This window comes from Coregonus lavaretus (assembly GCF_964263955.1).
Source record: "Coregonus lavaretus genome assembly, chromosome: 26".
Classification (NCBI taxonomy): Eukaryota; Metazoa; Chordata; class Actinopteri; order Salmoniformes; family Salmonidae; genus Coregonus; species Coregonus lavaretus.
Genome location: NC_140013.1, coordinates 27,911,416 through 27,934,746, shown reverse-complemented (window position 1 = coordinate 27,934,746; position 23,331 = coordinate 27,911,416). Strand labels below are relative to the sequence as shown.

Genomic DNA, 23,331 nt, shown 5'->3' with positions numbered 1-23,331 from the left:
AGCGTAAACAGCACTGGACAATCTACTCTTTTCACAGTGATTGAGAATGCAATTCAAGTTTTGGTCTCATAATTATTTCCAGAGTATGGCTCATTTATTTATCCATTATTTTCACTTGTTTATTTATCTAGCTATTCATTCATCCATCTTTCAATTCATTTATGTGATCCATCCTTTCCCAGATTGTGTAGCCTATGTAATAATATGATGGAGTCAAATCATATGCCTACATCTATTCTACAGTATATCTGATGTACCATACAGTGAGGGAAAAAAGTATTTGATCCCCTGCTGATTTTGTACGTTTTCCAACTGACAAAGAATTGATCAGTCTGTAATTTTTATTGTAGGTTTATTGGAACAGTGAGAGACAGATTAACAACAAAAAAATCCAGAAAAACGCATGTCAAAAATGTTATAAATTGATTTGCATTTTAATGAGGGAAATAAGTATTTGACTATTTGATTTCTGGCTCCCAGGTGTCTTTTATACAGGTAACGAGCTGAGATTAGGAGCACACTCTTAAAGGGAGTGCTCCTAATCTCAGTTTGTTACCTGTATAAAAGACACCTGTCCACAGAAGCAATCAATCAATCAGATTCCAAACTCTCCACCATGTCCAAGACCAAAGAGCTCTCCAAGGATGTCAGGGACAAGATTGTAGACCTACACAAGGCTGGACTGGGCTACAAGACCGTCGCCAAGCAGCTTGGTGAGAAGGTGACAACAGTTGGTGCGATTATTCGCAAATGGAAGAAACACAAAATAACTGTCATCTCCCTTGGCCTGGGGCTCCATGCAAGATCTCACCTCGTGGAGTTGCAATGATCATAAGAACGGTGAGTAATCAGCACAGAACTACACGGGAGGATCTTGTCAATGATCTCAAGGCAGCTGGGACCAAAGTCACCAAGAAAACAATTGGTAACACACTACGCCGTGAAGGACTGAAATCCTGCAGCGCCCGCAAGGTCCCCCTGCTCAAGAAAGCACATATACAGGGCCGTCTGAAGTTTGCCAATGAACATCTGAATGATTCAGAGGAGAACTGGGTGAAAGTGTTGTTGTAAGATGAGACCAAATTGGAGCTCTTTGGCATCAACTCAACTCGCCGTGTTTGGAGGAGGAGGAATGCTGCCTATGACCCCAAGAACACCATCCCCACCGTCGAACATGGAGGTGGAAACATTATGCTTTGGGGGTGTTTTTCTGCTAAGGGGACAGGACAACTTCACCGCATCAAAGGGACGATGGACAGGGCCATGTACCGTCAAATCTTGGGTGAGAACCTCCTTCCCTCAGCCAGGGCATTGAAAATGGGTCGTGGATGGGTATTCCAGCATGACAATGACCCAAAACACACGGCCAAGGCAACAAAGGAGTGGCTCAAGAAGAAGCACATTAAGGTCCTGGAGTGGCCTAGCCAGTCTCCAGACCTTAATCCCATAGAAAATCTGTGGAGGGAGCTGAAGGTTCGAGTTGCCAAACGTCAGCCTCGAAACCTTAATGACTTGGAGAAAATCTGCAAAGAGGAGTGGGACAAAATCCCTCCTGACATGTGTGCAAACCTGGTGGCCAACTACAAGAAACGTCTGACAGCTTCTACCCCCAAGCCATAAGACTCCTGAACAGCTAATCATGGCTACCCGGACTATTTGCACTGCCCCCCCACCCCATACTTTTTACGCTGCTGCTACTCTGTTAAGTATTTATGCATAGTCACTTTAACTCTACCCACATGTACATATTACCTCAACTACCTCAACTAGCCGGTGCCCCCGCACATTGACTATGCAACGGTACCCCCCTGTATATATAGCCTCCCTACTGTCACTTTATTCTATTGTATATATAGCCTCCCTACTGTCACTTTATTTTTACTTCTGCTCTTTTTTTCTCAACACTTTTTTGTTGTTGTTTTATTCTTACTTTTTTGTTTAAAATAAATGCACTGTTGGTTAAGGGCTGTAAGTAAGCATTTCACTGTAATGTCTGCACCTGTTGTATTCGGCGCATGTGACCAATAAAATTTGATTTGATTTGATTTGATTTGTCAACAAGGGTTTTGCCACCAAGTAGTAAGTAATGTTTTGCAGAGGGGTCAAATACTTATTTCCCTCATTAAAATGCAAATCAATTTATAACATTTTTGACATGCGTTTTTCTGGATTTTGTTGTTGTTATTCTGTCTCTCACTGATCAAATAAACCTACCATAAAAATTATAGACTGATCATTTCTTTGTCAGTGGGCAAACGTACAAAATCAGCAGGGGATCAAATACTTCCTTCCCTCACTGTACATCTCTTCCAAGACTGACAGAGAGAGAATGTTTCCCAAAGCATTTATCCCTCATAAATAATACTCTGTAATATGTGAATTAGCTAATGTAAAGAGCTCTTTGACTGAACAGACCTCTGTTGCCATTATGTGTTGTCACGTTCGTTTAAGGACGGGTCAGACCAAGGCACAGTGTGAAATGCGTACATGTTTATTTCACCGATAAACATACAACAAAACAACAAACCAAACCAAACGTGAAGTCCTAAGGCTGAACACAAAACAAGCCTACACACGGAACAAGATCCCACCGGGCTGGCGACACGCACCACTGGCTTGGTGCGGGGAGCAGGAACAGGCCGGGCCGGACTGGCAACACGCACCACTGGCTTGGTGCGAGGAGCAGGAACAGGCCGGGCCGGACTGGAAACACGCACCACTGGTCTGGTGCAAGGAGCAGGAACGGGCCGGGCCGGACTGGAGACACGCACCACTGGCTTGGTGCGAGTAGCAGGAACAGGTCGGGCCGGACTGGGAACACGCACCACTGGCTTGGTGCGAGGAGCAGGAACAGGCCGGGCCGGACTCGGAACACGCACCACTGGCTTGGTGCGGGGAGCAGGTACGGGTCGTACCGGGCTGGCGACACGCACCACTGGCTTGGTGCGGGGAGCAGGCACGGGCCGGTCTGGACTGGGAACACGCACCACTGGTCTGGTGCGAGGAGCAGGAACGGGCCGGGCCGGACTGGAGACACGCACCACTGGCTTGGTGCGGGGAGCAGGCACAGGCCGGGCCGGACTGGGAACACGCACCACTGGTCTGGTGCGAGGAGCAGGAACGGGCCAGGCCGGACTGGAGACACGCACCAAAGGTCTGGTGCGAGGAGCAGGAACGGACCGGGCCGGACTGGAGACACGCACCACTGGCTTGGTGCGGGGAGCAGGCACGGGCCGGGCCGGACTGGGAACACGCACCACTGGTCTGGTGCGAGGAGCAGGAACGGGCCGGGCCGGACTGGAGACACGCACCACAGGTCTGGTGCGAGGAGCAGGACTGGGAAGGTTCACTGGTGACACAGTGCGTATCTCCGCATACCTGGGTTCCTTTATTAACCCCCGCTCCTTAAGTTGCCTAACCAGCTCCTCTCTCCGTGCCTCTACTTCCTCCTTTTCCCTACGAGCCTCCTGCAGTGCCTCCTCTTGAATTGATCTTTCCCGCTCTATTCTATCTATCAGCCCCCGTAATATGGTGGCCTCCTCTCTTACCCTGCAGATCCGATCTTTCTCTCTCTCTCGGCACTCCTCCTCCAGTGAGGACTCCTCCGGGAGCCCCCACGAGTTAGGGAACAGAAACTCATCGTCGTCGTCATCCTCCGACTCCTCAGTATGTTACTGTTCCCACTCTTCTTCCCATGGTCGTAGGGACTCAATCTGGAAACCCACCGGGTGCAGTGGTCGGGGCTCTTCTCTCTCGCTCCCCGACCACCCCTTTAGCCCCCAAATTTTTTTTCTTGGGGCTGCTTCTCGGGCTTCCTCCTCGGCCGGCTTCTGTGTTGCCTTTGCTCCTCTCCTGCCTGGGCTTCCTTCTTCGCCCAGGGTCCTTTCCCCACAAATATCTCCTCCCACGACCACATCTTCCCCACCTGTGTCCAGGGTGTTCGGTCCTCCTGGGCACGCTGCTTGGTCCGTGTTTGGTGGGATCTTCTGTCACGTTCGTTTAAGGACAGGTCAGACCAAGGCGCAGCGTGAAATGCGTACATGTTTATTTCACCGATAAACATACAACAAAACAACAATCCAAACCAAACCAAACCAAACCACATGTGAAGTCCTAAGGCTGAACACAAAACAAGCCTACACACGGAACAAGATCCCACAACTAATGCATGCCAACAGGCTGCCTAAGTATGAACCCCAATCAGAGACAACGAGCGACAGCTGTCTCTGATTGGGAATCAAACCCGGTCAAACATAGACATACAATCCTAGAATGAAAACATAGAAAACACAACATAGAACATTCACACCCTGACTCAACATATAAGAGTCCCCTGAGTCAGGGCGTGACATGTGTTTAGTCATGCTAAAACATTACTAACAAAAGCATCAAAGAGCCTTCACCCGTGACCCAGCTAAATAGATCCGGGGCTAATAAAAATATTTCTACGACATCAGACAATGTATGCCAATTGAGAGCATGTTTATAGGCCCTCTATCTGACTGTGAAGAAAAACGACTGAGAAATAAACCTTTCTCACAGCCTGGAATGGAGAGTCATATTACTTCTAGGTCTAGTTTATGAGCAATTAATAACATGAGAAAACAAATAAAAACAAAATGGAATTTTTGTTAATTATAAAGATATACCACGTGGTTTGTATCATAGAAGTCATTGTTACCTGCGGGGACGATGACTCTCCTCTCATTGGTAGTCATGTTGGGGGGCGGAACGTTCTTCTCGTCCATGTAGCTTCCGTAACTCATCTGAGATGTGTCGTTGCCCCCCACCAGCTTATTGCATTTACCCCCCACACTGCAGTCCACTGGGGACTCCCTACTGCACAGACACACAGTGTGTGTCAGGGAGAGACAAGACATTTTTATATTGGCTCTAAGCATGTAATAAAGTGAGATGAAAATGGTTTGAAATATAGACCAACCACAGGGACAATGGAGCAGAGCTAGAGATAGTCCAATGGAATTTAAGTGTCAGGTGAGTGAGTGGTAGATGAGCAGCTCACTTACTGCAGAAGGTGGCCAAAAATCTTATCTAACCGTGCACAAGCAATTGTTATGATCCACTGTCCTTTTGAATCTAGACTAATCTAGGGAACATCAACTCTAATCAGCAGAGACTAAGACATACAGGGACAAGGCATAAGACCTGGAGTCTAGAGCGATGGACTGTGTCTACTGCTGAACGTACCTGGATACATTGATGTGGTCATACTCTCTCTTGACGTTGACTCGGACTGGCTGGTTAATCCACTCTTGCTGAGGGGGTAACGGGTTAATTTTGTGGGGCTGGACGTAGTCCTGTGTGCCAGATGCAGTCATGTCTGTCTTGGGTAGAGGGGCAGCAGCAGCGTAAGGAGGCTCGAACAGGGACTGGTCTTCACTCACCACTGACAGTGCCTCCTGCAGGCCAGAGGAGGAACAGGTTATAGTGGGGCACCTCTAGAATAACAGAGAGAACCTGTGATCTCACAACTTTAATCTCTCACTTGTTGTAGACACATTTTGTTTACAGTAATTATGTGCAGTTATGTGTCATATCGCAATCTGGCATCCTAAGTGGTTTGTGTATACAGCGATTGGGTCTATCTAGCAACTAAAGCTTCCTGTTGATGTTACCATGACTTCAAACATGACTACAATTCTGATGACTACTACACACAACAAGATCTAGTCTGAGTTTTCCTTCCACAGAGAAGGAATGGCAGCTGAAGACTCAACAGAAACAGCGAGGGGGTCAGTTCTACATTGACCACAGTGCAATGGCTCTGTTGGAACAATGTACATTTATTAAAGAAAACAAACGGCTCCACTGGAACACTCCTCTGTCTGTGTCCACGTGTTCCGTCTCATGTCTGGTAATTGATGTATGAAATACATATCAGATCTATCATTGTCAGAGATGTATATGGGCTAATGGGAATATAATACTTGCTATTCCAATGATTTGACATACAGTAACCTATACACAGAGCCAAAGAGATGTAGAGTATGTTTGAGATATACAGGTAAACGGCTCTGCCTATATAGACTGTGGCAGCCTCTTAGCTAAATCAGTTTTAAACCCTCTGTTTACTATGAACTACGGAGCTGGTGAGGCCTGCCTTGCCTCAGCTCTGTCAATTACATATTTTAGTGAAACAAAGCAGCAGCAATAGAGACAAACTGATCTAGAGTCATTACAGTTAAGCCATTTCAAGGATTTGGCTCACGTCTGACACACATCTGATCTAATAGCATCTGAAGACACAGGTTAGACAGAGATATCTGTAATCCTGAGGGATTAAAGATATGTTCAAAGATAACATCCTAGATCAAGACAAAGATGTGCCATTAGCGCACAGTTCTTCCCCTGTCGAACAACAAAGTATGTAGGCATCAAAACACATCTGACTTTGTTCATGAAATAGCAAACATGGATAAAAAAGGTTATTAGGGCTACATTTCAATGAGTCCTAACAAGTGAAAAGGTGAAGAAGTTTGCCCTGTGGACTGAAGTTACAGTGATACCTGCAACGGCCAGTCTCCTGTTTACAGCCTGTGTACTAATTTCCTGAGATGTCTTATCTTGGGATGGAGATTTCTATCATCACCGCTAATCAGAAGAATACACATAGTACATGCACGTACAGTACGTTTCAACAAACTAATGCAAACAACAGACACTAACACTGACTGTATGTGTCTGTGATGTGCCAAAGGTTCCAAACTGCCCAAAGTGACAGATTTTGAGGCCATTCATTGGGAAGGGTGGATGGATGATACTGTGAGACAGCATCTGATAATGCCCTCAGAGTTGGACAGACATGCCTGTGATCTCATGTCAAACCATCATAGCTGGACACTGGCAGTCTGGCAACCATATACCCTATCAGAGTGGTTTATACAGCAGCTGGCCAGGGCTGTGGATTATATGTTGAGAGCAGAGAGGGAATGTGCAGCTCTCCTATTATGGCTGTTGCACGTTACATTTACACTGACATATCAGGCCCTGCCATGTAATCCATGATTGGCAAGTGGCATGTGCCTATCAAGATTACAGGTTTTAAAAATAGTGTGAGTGTATGCACTTCCAAACAGTCTAACACACCACTCTGAGTCTATTTGATATGTGTGTTCTGTATCAGTGTGGAACACACACACTGCAAATGGTACGGGTGGGACAGAGATACAGTTAATTGATCTACATTTGTCTCTTCTGAACATCTTGTGCCAACATCCCTTCCCATATAGGCTATTCAAGTAGTCTACAATTGTTTTTCTCAGGGAACAAAAAGAATGGCACTCCAAGTCTTGCTTTCTCTAAATTATTCACTGTATTATCAATAATTAAATATTATCATCTCAGAATAGGGTCATGTTGTTCACCACCCTCATTCATAAACTAACAGGTCTTCATAAACTCTTCTTGGGAAACTGACAGTGGAAGCTGCCACGTGCCTGGGCCACCACAGATGCTTTACAGCCAAACAGCCTGCCTGCAAATGCGTCACGACGTGTTTTTTTGGAAGGGTCTGTGTGCCAGTGCCCAGTGTGCCACTTCCAGACTGCACGCGTCTATTTTGTTGTCCACACACACCCATCAGCTTCGTTGCAATTCAGGGTGCATTCCTGTTCTTTGTTTGAGGAGGAAAGGGAAACCTGTCAGGAAACCAGATTGTGTAGAACAGGAAGCCCCCCCCCCCCCCCCCCCCCTCCCAATACAGTTAGTAGTCAATCAAATATACACACAGAGACATACACAGTCCTGATACATTTATAATAATTAGTCATTATTGTTGTAATATTATCGTCATCATTATATAATAATTTAGGAGAATATAAACAATCATTTCACAAGGCCTACATTTTTCTATTTTGCATGTTTGTGTACTAAACAATCACAAACCAGTCGGGTGAGAATGATTTAATATAAATTCAACTTTTCTGTGCAGTCAACGCTTATCCTGTTCCAAAACTTACATCACACCCAGCCACCACTTCAACCACACAAACCTGCTTCTTTCAACATCCAAAGAAAACACACTGGCAGGACATTACATTTCCATGGGTATTATAATAGTCCAGTTAGTTAGAAATAGGAGCAGAATAACATATTTGACAATCAGCCATGTCTACTCAAACTCAAGACACAATACCGTGGTGTGAAATGCAGGGACCTAACCATCAAACATCTGCATAGCCATGCATCTGGAATTTCAATACCGGAGGCTGCATGGCTAACCGAAGACCGCGCTTGAATACCCGTCCCTCAAGACTAAAAAATGCACTCTCCCTATTATGAATAACTTTTTGTGTTCAATATAAGTATAAATACCCATGTAAGCATGTGAGCCTTTTGTTATTAGTGAATTAGAAGAAGGAGATGCGCAGTTTTCGCTTCTCAATCACCCCGTGATATTTACAAATGACATTTTGGCCATTGACAAGGCTCCTAAAAATGGCAAGTAAAACATCTATGGTTTTACGCACGGATTGTACTTCCTTGTATATCCTGCATAATAAACGCCATGAACCACCAAAACACCATCATTAACGTTTTGAACCATAAACTGTGAGAGGATCCCCGGGCACAGTGCCACCAGTATTGCGCAGCCACTTCTTTGACACATTATACTTTACAAAGAAACGCACGTTAATCTAACAGTACAGCCATATATCGCCTACATATTGCTTAATCCCTCCCCACCACTATTTCATCTGGAGAAATATAATTGCCTTCCATTTTGTTATATATTTACATACTTTTCACTGAATAAAATAACTATTTTGTTTAATTCCAGACGTGCGTCTACGCGCTCCTTCCAACATTGAAAGCATATATCGAGTCTAAACGTCTTATCCAACGAAAGCTTATTTTCACTTTCAGAGTTTCCTAAAGGAAATGGAAACTTCGGGAAGAAGAGGAAAATAGAAGGAAATCTGGTTACTGCTTTCGGAGAAAAATAAAAAGCCGTTCATTGCCCAACATTGTAAGCTACTGCTCACAGACATAGCAACTCATGCTAAAAGAAGGCGCAACTCCGAAAAGCAAACCTCTCAGTAATTCGTACACCCCGTCCTCCACCCTTACCTTAATAGTTCCGTCCATTTTGCGCGGACCCCAAAAATATTCCAAACATGACACGCTCCTGAAATAATTCCAGCCCCCGATATGTCTCAGAGAGAAAGAGACAGTTAACCGGATGGTTTTTTTTCTCAACATTTGGGAAGGGAAGTCACCGCTTTTGAGAAGGAAGCTATGTATGTCACTGCAAGCCCTGCCTCCATTGCAGCTCTAAAAAGCAGGATACTTGTCCCAAAGAGATAAGCAGGGGAAACAATTGCGTGTTCCCTCCGCTGTTAATGTTTTTACTTGGAAATATTTACAGAATGGTTGCCAGCGTTATGCATATGTTGTTGTAGGCTACATTTGTGTAATTTTTTATCCAAAGGTCACAGACAGTGGCGAATGAGATTGTTTCAACAATTTCATCAATATACATGTATTATGTTAAATTCATTTGCCAATGAAAAAGTTATAATTTAAACCGGTATAGACTGTTATGTGATTCCATCATGTTTTATAATCTCCTTATTTCTTTAATGCAATGCGTTAAACATTTTTGTCCACAATTCTGATTTTACTGTAGCCTAAATCATCACACACTCTTTTAACTTCTTATATTCGCGTTTCCACTGCGAGATAGAGATATAAAATAAAGTTTCACTTTCAAAGCAGACAGATGTTTTCCGCGAGAGTGCTGATGAAATGAACTGTAAATCAAACCAAGAGGAATACGAACTTGAACTACCTGTGGCAAGGGTTGTTGCGATCTAGGCTACTCTTTGTTATAGCCTTCCAAGTCTCTGTGAAGTTTTCCTGAAACACCATTAAGAAAATCCAAGCACGCAGCGCCCCAGAGGCATTCTATCAAGGTCTGCTCTACACGTGTGCGTCTGTTTCCATGATGATGGATTGTATATTTCCAAATATTGCTAAGGGGAATCCCTCTCTTAATATGTTTGGAGTTTAGTTCATGAGTACATTTGTATGGTTTTCATTAATGTAATGATGAAGTAAACCTACTCCCATGTGATGTTATGACATTGTTATTACATGTTATTACATTATTATAGGCTTCTATTATTATTATTATTATTATTATTATTATTATTATTATTGTTATTATTATTATTATTATTATTATTATTAGACCTAGGCTATAGTTGAACTACTTTCTTCCTTAGGCTACTGGACCCATGGACAAAAATCTCCAGTCCCCACCCCCAACCATTTTCCCTCTACCTTTGGAAATTGCCCTCATCAATTTAGACACAATTTCAGCGCAGATGCTAGACATGGAGCCAGGTCTGAACGTGACCAGACCAATAGGGCTCTGCCTGGGGGAGCGGCCATGCCACAGAGCGGCCAAACGGAGCCTACGACGCTGGGACTGACAGACGGGTCGGCCTGTCTGCTCTCGACTTGGGGGTCTGTTGGGGGAGAGGCCCCCTCTATACCACCACATCTGGATCCTGCTTGAGGTCAAGGCTTCTTCTGCCTGAGGCCAGTTCAGCCTCGTGTAATTAAGGGAGACACCTTGTTTAACTATTTAGTGGCCGTTACTTTTTCTTATTCAACATTCCACGGTTTTGTATTGGATTTCGTTCATTTTCATTCAAAAGGAAAGTAGGCCGAATGAATGTCATAGTATACTATTCATTATAGATTCCATCCATTGTAGACCCGTTTGCAATAGCAGAGTGCATTGGTATGGCTTAACGTTTTGAAAATAATACATGTTTATTATTTTAAATAGCCTATTGACTGGTAGGCCTAATAGTGAATTACTGTCATTTTGTGGGCCATATACGTAGGCCAATTTCAAATATGCCTAATACCCCGTAAAACGCAAACAAAATATTGTGTGATTCGTTGACACCTGAGGTTACTTCAGGTATAATGTGACCAAACTCTGAAATCATCTAGCACTATTGATTGAGTTAGTCACAGAGCCACAGTAACCGAGGCAAACACTAACAAACTAAAGACTAAGTAAGAGCAGGCTATAGCTAATCAAATTATTCACGCCATTACGCACGGAACATGCAGGTTTATGCAAAGAGAGTGGTAACAAATATTTTCGGAGGCCAATAAACAGATGCAAGTTGGTTTATACAGCGAACCACAGAACATCTGCCTTGACGCTGAAATCTGACAGCCAGACATTTCCTACCACGAGCTGTGGGAAGCCATAGCTCCTCCATTGGACAATACAAGAAGTGGGTGGACAGCACTTAGGTTTGTTTCAGTTTTTAAATGTTTGCCCTTTTGCTCATCGTGGACTTACAGCACTTCATAACTTCACATGCTTACAAGTGTGCAATAATAGCCTATATAGGCCTAAACATCTCCATAATGTTACCAAATGATCTAAGGCTAAATTATGACGGTGATAATTATGTCGATATTATTATAGGTTTTCATCATAATTATTAGGCAAGATTATTAGCCTACTGAAAGAGGCCTATGTTTATATTATTCGTGAACAAATATTCATTAATAAAATACAAAACAAACTAACATTAGGCCTAGGCCTACAGGTTGTGGTCTATTTTTTTATTTTTAGTCATTTAGCAGACGCTCTTATCCAGAGCGACTTACATGAGCAATTAGGGTTAAGTGCCTTGCTCAAGGGCACATCGACAGATCTTTCACCTAGTCGGCTCGGGGATTAGAACCAGCGACCTTTCGGTTACTGGCACAACGCTCTTAACCACTAAGCTACCTGCCGCCCCGGTCTGTTGTGACTTCTATAAATTAATTTATGTGCCAAAAGTTTTAGGCCTATTATTCTAACCACTACATAGACATGGATATGGATCGGCCATTTAAGATTGTTCATTAGACTTGAGAGTTCTGGTAAGCACCTTCTCTCTCTCGGGCAAAAAGAAAGCCCAAGTAAAAATACTCAGGGCAAAAAGCAAAGACTGCAGAACACAAGACCGAACAGTCTGGTCCCTTGCTCGGGGCCATAATTAATTTGAGATTTATTTTTATTGGAGAGCTCGAGTCTCGCCTGGCCTTAATCAAACAAAACCAATGCTAGACCATGAAGCAGAATATTTCTTTAAAATGTGTCTTGAGGCGTGCCTGGTTCAAATTCTGAACAATCAATATCTTGCACCCAAATGCAAAATGATTCAGTGAAGGTTTAGATTAAAACCTGGGCAATGCGATATTCATTGACCTGACCAACTTTGTGTTAAATTTGGGTTGCTTAAGGAATCTTACGCGTTCAATGGTTACCCAAAGAGCACTTTGCACAGGTTCCTGGATTTGTTTCCTCGTCATTGACTTGTTGTCTTATTTAGGGAGCAGAATGGCTCATTTCAAAGCATATTTCCTCCTCAAACATTCCTTGCTGTTCAAGTCTCCCATAAAAAAATCGGGAATTGTTCAGAGAACTCAAGCAATGTGTCCAGTGAAACTCAAGTCTTTCTGCAGAGCGCTACAAACGTTATGGGTGAATGAAAAGAGCCCTTATATGCAAAGGGCAATAAGTCGCCAAAACATAACAAGTCACTCTTGGAATATTTTGAGTATAAAGATTTTATGAATGAATTGACTAAGCACAATTGTTCATTTTCAGGCTCCGCCTATTTGCAATTGGTCTTCGACCAATGATCTATGAAAGAAAGATATGGCATCACATTTCCAATATTATTTTAAAACAGCCTGATTCCATAATAGTCTACTGAAATGTTGATGTGTTATGATGAGCAATCAACAGGCAGCACAATGACAAGTAGGCAAATAGGTTTTAAACTCAAACGATACATTCCCATAATACATAACGACTGCACTTACACTGATAGTTTCCTAAACTCAGGTTATGGCATGTCCTGGATTGTGCAGTTTAATATAGGCTATAAGATTAACAATGGGAATGCATATTTCGTTTCTAACAAATCATCCCAAGGCCTATAAATTGTCCGGTTGCAGGAATCCCACGCTGTACCATGTGATTCAATGCACGGAGTTTTAAACGTGAAAACCAGATGTCCACTATTTGCTTTGTTTACATTCTTTGAGACTGGGGCGGAGAGAGGAAAAAACTGCATGATGTCAAATATAAGAATGTGCTATAACGGTCCCGCACTGAAGGCAAAGACATTAAATGAATAATGATCTCTAGACAGATAAACATAATCACATTATACAGTAGGCTACCTTAAAATGTTTGAATACAGGCCTATTCTTGCAGAACGGTTATAACATGGTAACAACAACGGAATAAGAGAGACAATTGTGGCAAGATTTAATTGATAGGATACCTATTCAATATACCTATCATATTAGGCCTAGGGTAGACCTACCGATAGCCATTTAAGGAATGACAAGCAGATGCTAATTATTCACAAAGTATCATCATGAATATAAAATTAGGGAGGACCCAGACCGTCCACCAAAATTACCTGCTCGAAGAGACGATGTTGTCTTACCTTGACGTAAGACGAAGTGTCAGGCACGGTCTGAAACATGTTCATAGAACCGAGAGGGCCTAGATATGTTCAACAGTGTTCAACGGGCCCTGGGGACAGGAGAGGAATATTAGCACAAAAAAGGGGATTCTAAAATAATAATGCAATAAAATAATTATAACAACACAAATAAATAGAATAGTAAAACATATGAATAATATGCTAATAATGTGCCCAATAATTATATTAGTTGGCTAATGTGCCCAATAATATAATTTCTAATAATTTTGGGCATATTGCTCATCAATTGTGGTTCAATGCGTATGAAAATAATCAATAATGTAATAACAATGTAATGACAAAAATCACCCTATAGTGTGGTGAATAAATTATATTATGTCATGCCAATATGTTATGTCTAAATAGCTATGATAGCTATGCCAGTCTGATTGGTGGAAGAATGACTCTGCTTCCTAATGGTAAAGAGCTACAGTATAGGCTAGACATAACACTGGAATCACAAACTCTCCCGCCCACTCCTTCAGTAATGCATTTGACCATCAACAACCTTTCTTCATAATGCATTAGTATCCACACAGCCAGCGTTCAAGCTTCATTCATCCATTAACTCATAGTTCATTGACTCTTTTGCTAGCTCATTTTTTTATGTTAAATTAAATAACGTTTATTTTCAGGGCCTCATGCAAACTTTTGTGCATTTCAATGGCAGTGATATCTCCTGAAAATATTCCCCTCAGGCTAATAGTCCCGTTTTCTGTACTCTGGTTATTATCAAATTAGTTTTTGGGGATCTTTTTTTCTATTTGCCCTCAAGTTAAATAATGTATTTATATATAGGCCTAGTCTCCAAGCATGAGGCCACACATTAAATAAAATAAACAATTTGAAAACCTTTTTACCTTCGGAAGCCTTTTGCTATTGTTCATGCTGTTGTGATATCGGAGTAAATTATTGACAAAGTTATCAATAACCACCACAGCTAGAGATCTCTAGAGCGCGCCACCAGCGCCTTGCGGTTTTGTGAATTGCGTTCCATTCCGTGCAACCACTTCCACCAAAATATGTAGTAAGGTCAAATTTGGTTCATAGGCCCACTGTAAGTTATTCGACACAGACTTGATTCATTCAGCCATATGACCGTCCTTGCACTGTTGTTTCCTCCGTCACATATTTTGTGGCACAATGATAATCTAATAACCAATCACATATTCCCATCCACAATACCAATGTTCATGATGACCAGAACCACTACCATGGTTGAATGACTTTAACTTGCTCGATAGACTACTCATGTGGAGAGAAGGGTAGCAGATCCCCAACCCCAACCTTCATCACGTTTCTCCCTAAAGCTGACCACATATTGAAACACTTTTCGCTTTAATAAGTGCAGCTTACAAAGTCTAGGGTGAAAGGGCAGCTCGAAGACGGTGTCTTTGGCCGTTCCCTCAGAGTGCAATTATTAAGATGGCTGGCACATGCAACATTTAACATTCCTAACATCAAGCAAATTACACTGAGACAAACACTGGTCTCCAAAAACAGAACTCATCCGTTGACAGGAGACACTCACTGTCATTGTGAAAACTGGGAATAACGAGAGGTAGGTAGCACTTGTCTCTCTAGGCCTACAATACATGGTGCAGGGCCCCCAAAACAACAGCGGCATTATGTTAAAAATAACCACATTGCAGAAATACGACGAAAACAGATGGACCACTACACATCCAGAATTCATGTTATAGCAATCTCTAAATAATTCAATATAAAACACACGGACTGACTAGTGTCTGATCAGATATTTTATAGGCCCACATTCACATATTTTATGGAATACTTTCACGTTTGGCTGAAATGTTTGGTTATTGAATTTCTGCCTCACCACCTCCGCTACTGATATATTATCCAAGGAGCTTATGATCATCGCACTATTTATAATTGTAGGGGACCACTATTTTCGTATTTTCAGCTCCTACAGGCAAACGTCAGGCTCGCCTCATAAAGTTTCCCAAATGCATCCAATTTCTAAACGGTAAAAGAGCATAGAATTTCGCATCTGTAGCCAATTAGTCGACTAGCGGCTCATGAGGACTGTTGAATGAATAACTGCAGTGACTTTCCTCCGAGACAGCCCGTGGGCTGGAAGCCTCTAGTGTCACATTTTAAGCATTTTACCTTGCACAAGCACGAGCTGTTATCCATCATAAATGAGAACGAACTGATTTTCCCTAATCTCTGCACTTTCTCTAACCACAGTTCTCACTCATCTAGCAACCTTGAAAGCGAGTTATATTAGGGCAAACCAAAACACATTTCGAAAACAAACTTATAAACGAAAAATAAACCAAATGTAATTTTATCGAATGATAGCCTGCAAAGCATTTGTTTAAGCTAAATGGAAACCAGCTCCGACGACTGGCATGGCATCTTGATAAGTTAGATCGTTTTATGAAAAGGCAGGCTACATGAATCTAGAATTAGTAACAAAACAGTGGAATTGATTTATGGTCACCAAAGAGGCAGCATGCACAGAGGTTTGTGGCTGGTTAGAAGACTACGAGTGGCAATCTTACAAATGTAATTTCCTCACTCACCTGTCGTTATGCTGTCAGTCCTCTATTCTTTCAGTTTAATTATTCCCCAATTGAAATTATTTGACCCGTCTACTCAAAGTCGTTACCATGGATCACAGTAAGTTATTTTGAGAAGGCGTATGGAGCGCAGGGTGTATGAATGAGAATGTTACTGTGATAAGAGAGCCGCCAGCCGGCAACCAATGGGAAGCGAGTGAAAAACCTCTCCTTGCATTTAGTGTGAGAGGGACCGGGAGTTGCAAGTCAATTGAACCATGAAATAAGGGAAATCTAGAAGAAATAGGAACAGCACCATAAAAAAAAACAAATAGTGTGAGGTCCTTTTCAAATTGGAAAAAGACTAGGGCTTAATGTCCTTCCTCTGTCCTTTCGTAGGCTATTGACTATTGCCAAGTGTTTTTAGGACAAAATAAATATAGACATTTCTACGCACCTGTCCATGCAGGCTATGTTTATGTTATGGATAGAACAGGAAATCGAATGAACTTTTTACAAAAGTTAAATAAAATGCTTTATCAAAGTAAATATCATGCCAACTTTGAAACCACACAATATATCTTATTGATATCATCCATATGAAACAGTTTCTGTTGTTTAACATCATGTATTATTTCACACACAACAAGTGATAACATAATGTCTAATGGAATACGTTTTTCTCCACTTTACGCATTTACAACAGTGCAGGCCCATTGAATTAAATGTCAAGCCTTTAGAAAAAAAAAAATCAGAATTTCTCAGATTTTACTTTGGAATGTATCTCCAACAATGTAGATATTCTTGGGGGCATATCTTTTTTCATGCTCCATCACCCCCTCCTGTGATAGTTCCTGCCCCGCAGGAATAACTGCAGCCATAGCAGGATCCGCGCTTCGTGGCCTCGTGACAGAGACACGCGTCTCCAGTGAGTTTGTCTTTCCTGTTCAGTTGACCCCACTCAGTTCACCAACTTCATTTCCTACACAGTGCCCTTATCCTCCACCCAAGAGTCCCTAAAAGGATGTTGGGCAATTCACAGTGAAAAAAGTTGCCCAAACATAGGATTTTACAGCCTCATCAAGGTCGTCATTTCACGCAGGACAACCAAAGTTAAATTGAGAAGCTTTCAATAGTTATCTACATAAGCCTTAAGTATAGGCACTTTGCACAATCCCTAACCCATGCGATCAATATTATGTAATTGATAAATATTGTAACCTAGGCCTATGGGCCAAAGCTGGCATAGTATTCTAGTACCATGGCTGGTGCGCACTGATGTGGTCAAGGTGTTCCTATATAAAATAACATCAGTGGCTACATGATTGAGCTTCTAGAGAACAATGGCCGGAAATTCTAACATCCGTTATCTGACAATGTTCTCAACTTCTAAATACTGTTTCCTTCTGTTCCATGACATAGGCTACAGTCATATTCCAGTAGCCTTCTTTTAATACAAACTGTTGAGCACCTGTTGATTTTGTAACAGATAACTAAAGTGTGGAACCATACAGACCTAGGCGTGGGGATAATTGTAGACTAGCCTACCTATAGGAGTTCCAGTTAAAATGGTCAGGAAGTTTGAAGTCTGTAATATATATCAATCTAATCACAGAAATGGGTAATGACATTCATGACAGATGCTACTGTTAATTTCAGCCAATATGGTAACTTTATTTTCCCTTTTAGAAGACCCATAGGTCCCTGTGACCCATAGGTCCCCTGGTTTTTACATTCCCGTCAAGAGGTTTTGTGTCAAATATTTACTCACATCTTCAATTACTAAAGCAGAAAAATATTTCAATGGTTAAAGCATGGGTAAATGATTTGGCTATTAATAAAGAGGCTATTGACTGAGATAATGTCTGGGAGAATATATTTAACTCATCAAAGAACCCAAATCATCAGTTAATTAATAAATGTTAAGCTCTGTCATAGGTCGTAGCCTACTGGACACCACCGTTAAGATTTAATCCTAAACAGGCTCCAAACCCAAACGGTGACCTAGGTTCCCTCAGTACGGCAGGTTGTGCCAGTACTCCCGAGTGGCGCAGTGGTCCAGCGTCGTCCAAGGTAGGGGAGGGTTTGGCCGGCAGGGATGTGGGTTCGTTTCCCACGGGGGGCCAGTATAAAAAAACTACAAAAAAACAAACATGTATGCATTCACTAACTGTAAATTGCTCTGGATAAGTGCTTCTGCTAAATGACGAAAATGTACACTTGGAACATATGATTTGGGATTGTCCCGAGGTTTATGAATTTTGGAGGAAAGCGTCATCTATTCTTTCTGTACAGTACAGTATGAAAATACAACTGCTTCACCAATAGAAATCCCCGATCACACTTCTAGGCGATGTCATGGTGACGTCGTCGCGCGCCAAACTGCGCATGGGCAGGCCATCAAATCAAAGGCACTCCTTCAATATTAAGTTGTTTTTGACGAAAATGAAAACGTGTCAATTTGTCATTTTCATGAGATTGGAGTACTATGTTCAACTACTTAAGACACTGGCTCCAATCTAGTGTGTGCCTTTAGATGTAGAGATAATTAACAGCTAAGGAAGAATTTGTCACTTCTCTCATTGACTTCTCAAACCCCAAACCCAGGCCTGGTCTGTTTGGTCTGTTTACATTTACATTTACATTTTAGTCATTTAGCAGACGCTCTTATCCAGAGCGACTTACAGTTTGTTTCTCAAGTGTTCTCGGATGTCTCCTGATGTTGCACCTCTGGATTTAGAAACTCTGTGCTGTAATCCTTGGACCAATTCCTCTGTTACTTAAAGGGACATTTCAAAATTGTACAACTTAATATTCATCATCTCCAGCACCACCCCAACATCAACATATGTGAAAATGGCATGTTTCTATGTTTTGTGAGGAAGATAAGTGTTTGCAATGACATCATCGGTGTGCATCATGTGATTTTAACCAATTATGAGTAGGCATTGCCTACTAATTGCCTACTAATTAGTTGATGATGTCACTGGAAACGCTTAACTTCCTCTATCTTTTTTACTGCAAAACATAGAAACGTGCCATTTTCACATACTGAGTATACAAAACATTAAGAACACTTGCTCTTTCCATAACATAGACTGACCAGCAATGTTCCCTCTAAGCTGCGCGCGTGCGTGCGCAGAGAAGCACTAGATTGAACTTCACTCAACTTTCTAGAGTTTTCCCCTTTAGTTAACACTATCAACGTGTCGCTCTACTGTGGGAATTGTGCTCGAATCAATGCATTATTAGCCACTTTCAACGTAACATACCGAAAACAAAACGAACTATGCAAGACTTAGTATGCAAAACTAATTGTGGGAGAGATTTTCTTGTAGGCAGAGTGCATTGGAGTAGGATTCTATTGCTCTGACAGGCACAACTCAGTCCAGTACTCTACACAGACCGGTGCGCCATAACCAATCAGAGCTACAGTAGGCCTACATGCAAATAGCCATTGCCATAAATGGATCTGTGCCATTCACTTTAAACTGCTGTGTTTATAGACCTTTTTCCAGTACACGACACACTGACGTCTTGGCGGCAGTAAGAAAGCCATCGCCATCTGCACCCATTCAATATAGCGTAGATTACAATTTGTATTACATCAACCCAAAAAAACGTTATGGGTTCTCATACGCTTACAATGATGTTTTGATTCTTGCTTGAACAGTCGCTAAGATTATATTTGGTTGTGATCTTTGGTAGCTCAACTGGTAGAGCACGGCGCTTGTAACGCTAAGGCAGTGGGTTCGATCCCCGGGACCACCCATACACAAAAATGTATGCACGCATGACTGTGAGTCACTTTGGATAAAAGCATCTGCTAAATGGCATATTATTTATCTTTACAAAATAACTATTTTGGATGCAGCAGTTGTTAGCTAGAATGCTAACGCTCATTGATATAGGCTTTAGCAAAAGATAGCCAAAGAGCCATTTTACTGGTTGAAGTTGAAATGTTTTATAAGTATAATGCAGTTGATTTGCAATGATGACACAAACATTTTATTAAACTGGACATTCATACGAGCCTTAAAATCCAATTATAATCCAAAAGTAGTGTGAAATGCACTCATAAGCAACATGTAAATAGAGGCTTTTTTTGCTGGCGTTCTGTAAGAACTCCCCCTTGTTCTGCCACCAACTTGTGCGCATCGCCCATCGCCCTTTGCAAAGACGATCTTGAATAATCTAAGTAGCCAATAGGCAGAGGGTAGCATAATTTGTCTGATTCTCTCGAATAATGGTAAGGGAATTAATGTATTTTATTTTGTAAAGTGGTTTCTTGCATCAAACAACACAATATTTTCAGTCACCTCCTTGTCTGAAGGACAAGTGGATAAACAGGTAATGTCAAGCCCTGCAAATTTTTTCTCAAAAGGCTCATAGAATGTAGGCCTACATTGAACACCACATATTTGATGCTGCTGTAGACTGAATGACAGAACAGCTATTTCCATGTTAAAATGTTATGGGATGCATTTTTCTCCATCGTTTTTGATGGTAGGCCACTCTGGTAGGCCTACATTATGATCAAATAGCCACAGCTGCCTACTTGGCCACTGTTAAAACTGTAACTTAAAGTGGGTACAGCCTCGCTGCGCAGGAAGTTGCACAGAATCTTTACAATGTTCAAGTTTGCGCTTAGCAGACCTGAAATTTGCTCAGTGCCGAAAACAATTAGAGGGAACATTGCTGACCAGCTGAATCCAGGTAAAAGCTATGATCCCGTATTAATGTCACTTGTTAAATCCACTTCAATCAGTGTAGATGAAGGGGAGGATACAGGTTAAATAAGGAGTTTTGAGCCTTGAGACAATTGAGTCATGGATTGTGTATGTGTGCCATTCAGATTGTGAATGGGCAAGACAAAAGATTGAAGTGCTTTTGAACAGGGTATGGTAGTAGGTGCCAGGTACACCGGTTTGTGTCAAGAACTGCAACACTGCTGGGTTTTTCACACTCAACAGTTTCCCGTGTGTATCAAGCAGTGGAGGCTCCTCAGAGGAGGAAGGGGGAGGACCATCCTCCTCAGTGAATTTCATGCAAATGTAAATTGTAAAACATTTTAAAATGTATCCTTTTTAGATAAAAGTATACTAAATATAATCACGTCACAAAATAACTGATTAAAACACACTATTTTGCAAAGAAGGTCAACAGTAGCCTCAACAGCACTCTGTAGGGTAGCACGATGGTGTAGCCAGAGGACAGCTAGCTTCCGTCCTCCTCTGGGTACATTGACTTCAATACAAAACCTAGGAGGCTCATGGTCTCACCCCCTTCCATAGACTTACACAGTAATTATGACAACTTCCGGAGGACGTCCTCCAGCCTATCAGAGCTCTTGCAGCATGAACTGACATGTTATCCACCCAATCAAAGGATCAGAGAATTAATCTAGTACTGAAAGCATAAGCGATAGCTAGCTAGCACTGCAGTGTATAAAATGTGGTGTGTAGTTGACTCAAAGAGAGAGAAAGACAATAGTTGAACAGTTTTGAACAAATTAATTTATTCCTAAATGAAGGCAAAGAAAGAGATAAATATATATATATAACTTGTGCTGTTGAGGCTACTGTCGACCTTCTTTGCAAAATAGTGTGTTTTAATCAGTTATTTTATATATATCTACCCCCCCCCCCCCAAAAAAAAGAGATAAATAGAGAGAGAGAGATTTTGTCATTTATTTTTCACTTTCGGTTTCACTTACTTAGCTAGAAAATGCAGCTAGCTAGTTTAGCCTACTGAAATACCCTGCTCAAACAGAGGGATGTTATGTTAGCTAGCTGGCTATGACTTTCCAACACAACACTGGAACTCTTCCAAGTCAAGGTAAGCTTTTGGTATTACTAATTTATTGCCTCCGGGGCCAGCCAGTGTAACTGCTTACTGACTGTACACTAATGTTACTGCATGATTGTAGCGAGTTTACTAATGAGTTAGTTCTAATAGCTATGCTGACTATGACGTTACTTTAGCAAATATGGTGACAACGATTTCATTCATAGGCTAGGTTGTAGCAACCTCATGATGCGTCTAGGGAAAATGTGAGTATCATGTAGTAGCCTAAACCTATCGCTGTTACATTGCACTGGGTGAATGGAATATGAATGAGAGTTATCCAATATGCTGTAATATAAATAAGGCCATGCTCATGAAAAAAGAATTATCCTTCCTCATCTTAAATGGCACTGACCGCCACTGGTATCAAGAATGGTCCACCACCCAAAGGACATCCAGCCAACTTGACACAACTGTGGGAAGCATTGGAATCAACATGGTCCAGCATCCCTGTGGAACGCTTTCGACACCTTGTAGAGTCCATGCCCCGACAAATTGAGGCCGTTCTGAGGGCAAACAAAAGGGGGGGGGGGGGGGGGGGGGGGTTGCAACTCAATATTAGGAAGGTGTTCCTAGTGTTTGGTATACTCAGTGTATGTTGACGTTGGGGTGGTGCTGGAGATAATGTTGACATTTAAAAAAAAATCCCTTTAATGTCTATTCAGGTATGTAGCTGAATGAGAAAAAATGTAAGGTTTGGTTGGCTGGGTTGATTGCTGCCAAAATACTTGTTTTTCAACGCTGGTTGCCACCACATGACCTTCATATAAGGAAATGGTTGGTATTCTTTCAGGATGTGGTTGTGTTGGAGTTATTCCCTGCACGAGTGAATAAAGCCAAACATACTACTCTGGAAACGTGGAAAGTAGCTGCTTCAGAAATCTCTGATTTGCTGGAGAAGGTGCAGGTGTGGGATAAAATTGCTTTCCTGATGTTGTTATATTGGTCATAAATCTTACTGTGTGTACTTTTTATTTCATTGTAGTGTTATTTTAGTATTTTTTGTTGTTTGTGTGTGTGTTTTTTATATTATGTGTTGACCCAGGTTGGGTATGGGGTGGGACCACCAGGGGTATGTTTGGGATGGGAGGTGGGGCTGTTAAAAAAGGGGGGACACTTTATTGTTTTTTATTGATTGCATTGCCTTTGTGACACAATAAAAACAATTGTTCACAAAAAAGAAGAACCATAGGTATGCTAATCTGATGCTAAATCAGAGAGATGCCATTGAATCTGCCTTCCAATCTAACTTCAGAAAGTTTCCAAGAAAAACAACCTCACAGTTACCATTGATTAGATTTGGATTCACTTGTAAGCTAGTTGTGCACCTGAGGATGGTCATTGTAGTGTTACTGTTACATGATCTGCATATTTTCAATTGTTACAGTAGCTAGGCTTTAGCTTTCTCTTTG

At 41.8% G+C, this 23,331-nt stretch overlaps 1 protein-coding gene across 2 annotated transcripts in view; it reads right to left on the bottom strand.

Moving 5' to 3' along the window:
- Nucleotides 1-16,176, bottom strand: part of LOC311101749 (Friend leukemia integration 1 transcription factor-like) — a 42,166-nt gene extending 25,990 nt beyond the window's left edge. The window contains exons 1-4 of one of the 2 annotated variants that reach the window (XM_084142931.1): nt 16,097-16,176; nt 13,506-13,594; nt 5,209-5,420; nt 4,682-4,839 (exon numbers count right to left, since the gene is read on the bottom strand). In XM_084142931.1, the coding sequence (XP_083999057.1) occupies nt 4,682-4,839; nt 5,209-5,420; nt 13,506-13,550 (415 nt within the window). In that variant the 5' untranslated portion in view covers nt 13,551-13,594; nt 16,097-16,176. Of the gene's footprint in view, nt 1-4,681; nt 4,840-5,208; nt 5,421-9,090; nt 9,156-13,505; nt 13,595-16,096 lie in introns of those variants that run through there. The other variant, XM_084142932.1, reaches the window with a different exon arrangement.
- Nucleotides 16,177-23,331: the final 7,155 nt, after the last annotated feature.